The sequence below is a fragment of the Halyomorpha halys genome, unplaced genomic scaffold (genome assembly GCF_000696795.3).
Source record: "Halyomorpha halys isolate HHAL.00 unplaced genomic scaffold, Hhal_1.1 Scaffold327.1, whole genome shotgun sequence".
Lineage (NCBI taxonomy): Eukaryota > Metazoa > Arthropoda > Insecta > Hemiptera > Pentatomidae > Halyomorpha > Halyomorpha halys.
In genome coordinates this window covers 610,180-614,461 of record NW_027105022.1, presented here as the reverse complement: position 1 = coordinate 614,461, position 4,282 = coordinate 610,180, and the positions used below count along the sequence as shown (strand labels likewise).

General features: G+C 31.4%; 1 protein-coding gene across 2 annotated transcripts in view; it reads left to right on the top strand.

Annotated features, from left to right (window-relative positions):
• LOC106681332 (nucleolar and coiled-body phosphoprotein 1) overlaps positions 1 to 4,282 on the top strand; it is a 16,760-nt gene that overhangs the window by 5,352 nt on the left and 7,126 nt on the right. For both annotated transcript variants that reach the window (XM_014421593.2, XM_014421592.2), the window contains exons 5-7: positions 409 to 1,736; positions 2,630 to 2,737; positions 4,131 to 4,192. In XM_014421593.2, coding sequence (XP_014277079.1) covers positions 409 to 1,736; positions 2,630 to 2,737; positions 4,131 to 4,192 — 1,498 coding nt within the window. The remainder of the gene's footprint in view (positions 1 to 408; positions 1,737 to 2,629; positions 2,738 to 4,130; positions 4,193 to 4,282) is intronic.

The window sequence follows — 4,282 nt, the reverse complement described above, 5'->3', positions numbered from 1 at the left end:
ACCATCTTCTCCAATTATTTATCTACGGTCAACTATATACACCTTGTTACCAATAGAGATTTGTGATAACTACTTACTTTCATTGGAAGAGTAAAAAAGGAGCTATACAACAAACGTTGATAAGACTAAATCCACTTTGCTTTCCTTCTTTCCCCCCACCCTGTCCTTTCACTCCTTCCCTCCCTCTGGAAAAATGAGTCAGAACAACTGATTTGTTAACTCTGTAAAGAAGATTTGTTATTAGTACCTACTATTAATTATTACCTAGTAGTAGGTATATTTTTAATTTAAAAACATTCATTTTCTATGTTTTTTTAAGTTTGTAAGTTGCTTTTTTATAATTTTTTTACATTTCATTTGTAATTTCTTCAACTCTGTAACTCTGATTTTTTTTTTTTTTTTTTCTAGTTCCGAAGATTCTTCAGATTCAGATTCTGCTAAAAAACCTCCACAAAAGCAGATTAAAACCCCATCACAACCTGCAGCTCAACCCAAGAAAGTCCCACCCAAACCTCAAGCCAAGCCTACCGCTGGGAAGAAAGATAGTTCTTCAGAAGATAGTTCAGACGAATCTGAAGATGAAGCTCCAAAACCTAAAGTAGTCCCGACAAAAACAAATCCAAACCAAGTTAAAACTCCAATTAAAGCAAATCAAACTCAAGGAAAAAAAGAAAGTAGTAGCGAAGACAGCTCTTCAGATGAAGAACCTAAGAAAACTAATCTAACTAAGACTCCTCAGGTCACTAATAAATCTAAAGTACAGACTCCTGTTCAAGGAAAGGTTCAGACTCCTGTCCAAGGAAAGGTACAAACTCCTGCTAGCAAGGTGCAGAAGAAGGAAGAGAGTAGCAGTGATGATAGCTCTGAGGATGAAGCACCTACCAAAAAACCAAGTTTAACACAAGTTAAGCCTCAGCCTCAAGGACAAACTAAGAAACCTGTAGCTAAAAAAGATGAAAGCAGCGATGATGATAGTTCATCAGATGAAGCTCCCAAAAAGAATACAGCGCTGGGTAAAACTGTAACTTCAGCTCAATCTAAAGTTCAAACACCGATACAGATTAAAGGTGCTGCTAAGAAACAAGAAAATAGCAGTGAAGATAGCTCTTCAGATGAAGAAACACCAGCCAAAAATACTCCATTACAAAATAAACCACTACAGAAAGTACAAGGATCTGTTAAAAAAGCCCAAAACATTCAGTCCCCCCAGAAAGCTACGCCAAAACCACAACAAAAAAAGGAGTCCAGCAGTAGTGACAGTTCTTCAGATGAGGAACCACCATCTAAGAAAGCCCAACCAGTGAAAACTCCCGTGGTAAAAGCTCCTCCAAAGAAAGAGTCAAGCAGTAGTGATGATTCTTCAGATGAAGAACCAGCAAGTAATAAAAAGAATGTTTCTCCTAATAAAACACCTGGAAAAACACCGTTACAGACTAAGCCTCCTCAGAAAGTGGTGCCGCAAAAGAAACAGGAAAGCAGTAGTGATGATAGTTCTGATGATGAGGCTGCTACTGTTAAAAATTCAAAAGTTGCCCAAAATAAACCAAAGGCTAGTTTAACTCCTGTGAAACCAGTTCAAGTAAAAGTGAAAAAAGCCTCCAGTGAAGATAGCAGTGAAGACAGTTCTTCTGATGAGGAAAAGCCTGTGTCCAAACCCTCCAAGCCGCCTGTAGTTGCAAAGAAGGCTCAAAAAGAATCCTCCAGTGATGATAGTTCCAGTGAAGAGGAATCTAAAGGTATTATATCAATTTGTTTTAAACAAAGAAAATATTGAAACTTTTTATTTTATAATCAATTTCCAGTAAATGGTAAATGTTAAATTTATAATTTTTTTTACATCAGAATAAGATAGGGAAAACAAATTTTCTGGTTAAAAATGCATTTACTAGATGTTTCTAAATCAACATAATTGTACCAAAAAAATTTCTTATGTGGATAATTTTTAGGTATAGTTATGTTTTATAAATATGAAGTAAAGGCATTTTTGAACCCACCGACTCAGTGGAATACGATTTTCAGTTGTGTCATTATACTTCTGAAGCAGGTGTTATATGTGGGTTAGAATTAGATGCTTCAGATTGAGATCAAGAAAAACAATTAAGAATAAGTTTTAACTATTTCATGGAAATAGTTGAAACTATAAATGAATAATTAATTATTCAATTAACTACGAATAATTAATTCATAGATAAATTAATTTAATATAGAATCAAAATATTTTTAACTATTCAACAAGAATAGTTTTAACTATTTCTAAATTTTATTTCTTGGCCATAACCTGAACCATCTTTTAGATATATTAACATAAAAAGTTCAATATCTTTCTTAACTCTTAACATTAAGTTTAATGTTGTGCTAGAAAAAAATTATAATTGCTCATCACTGTTTCATTTCTTTATTCATTTTTCTTCACTGATTTCTTTCATACTTAATTTAATAATTTATTATGATATGAAAAAAGTCTAATGAAGTCCACCATTGAATTACTAAGAATCATTATGATGTAATATTTTATGTTACTCTTTATTTTTTATAAATTATAGAAATATCTATCTTTGACCTTATTTACCAATTTTTCATTTTTATTCCCCTAAAAGTTTTATATTTATCTATAAAATTATTTTTCCAGTCAAGTTGCCTCCCAAAATTAGTGGAAAAGAAGCTAAAAAACCAGTCCCACAAGCTCAGAAAGATGAATCTAGCAGTGAAGAGGAATCCTCAAATGAAGAGGAAAAGGGTAATGATATTTCTTTATATTTATAATTAAATTTTATGATTCAACTTACCAATCAAATTAAAATATAGTGTAAAAAAAAAAAAGGCAACAGAAAAATGGAATAACTTGAAAAACTACAAAAATCATTAAGATACTTCATCTTCTCTTCTCAAATAAACTTGTTATCCTACCTTTTTGTTAACTTCAGCTTGTTAGTAATTATAATAATTTATTTTTTATACGTAATTTATTATTATTGTTGTTAGTATTTACACCTTTAAATTATTAATTTTCCATAACAGGCCATTATTATTGGAATACGTTTTAAGCCCTTCATTTCTCTGTGAAATTCCTTATTCCATGATCATTTTATGGAAAATAATACAATTATTATGAGTCTCCACCCTTGAGATGCCTTGTGTTATACTAAGTAATTTTCATCTACAGATATATGTTAAAATTCTTCTGTCAATTACGATTAGTAAGGTTAGAAAAAAATCTGGCAGTCAGTAATATAATTTTTATTGAAATACGAAATTTATCTTAATCTTGCAAGTTGAAGATTTACTTTGGGAGTGACTAATGAACAGATTTGGCATATTTTTTCCTAATGGGATTTTCACTAATAGGGAGAACTGTTCCTCTTAAATCCCATTTATTTACAGGTTGAAGAAATATTTGGGATGAGAGTTGTAATTGAAAACTTTCATTCAGTACATATTTGTTTATTTACTACCTTTATAGCCTATTGCTATTGACAACATGGGATTCAGCTGGGGTAGCATTTTAATCAAGGAATAGATGTTGCCTTGGCCGATAAGACATTTATAAAACAGTGAATTTCTGTCTCTAGACCACCAGTACCGGAAGATCGTAATTATCGTGTAATGTTAAAGTTGTTTGATCCCATCACTATCAGAACATGGCAAAAGCCCACCCTTGGAAACTTCCAAGTTTTCTTCCTTAAGGAGAACTTTCTCTCCTTCAAAAATAATTCATTTTTTTCTTCAAGGCATGTTCCTTTGTGTCTCAAATGCTATGCAGGTTGTTACTGCATGGTTGACAGTTTTAAGAATCTCAGTTTACCTGGAATATATGGCCGTAAAGTCTTTGTAAGTGTTTGACTTTAACACTAAGCCACATATTATAATAATATTAACTCCCATTAATTTTGTGTATAAAATATTTTATATATAGGGAGATGGTCAGGGTTGCGGTCAAAAGAGAAATAAAAATAGTTTACAACTATTTAAATTAAATAGTTAAATTAAATAGTTGTAAACTATTTTTATTTCTCTTTTGACCGCAACCCTGACCATCTCCCTATATATCAATTTTTACGGTCAACTATACATACATATATATAAAATATTTTAGTTTTCTTTAATTGTTTTTTTTTCTTCTAATTTTACAGATGTACCAGAAAATCCCAAGAAACGAAAGCACGAATCCTTAGACAACAATGAAAAGCCTTTTGTAAGTGAAGTATTCCTTTTATTTTATATGAGGTTTATCTATGATTGAATCAGAATAAAATAATCTTGGACTGTATCATGACAAATTTTC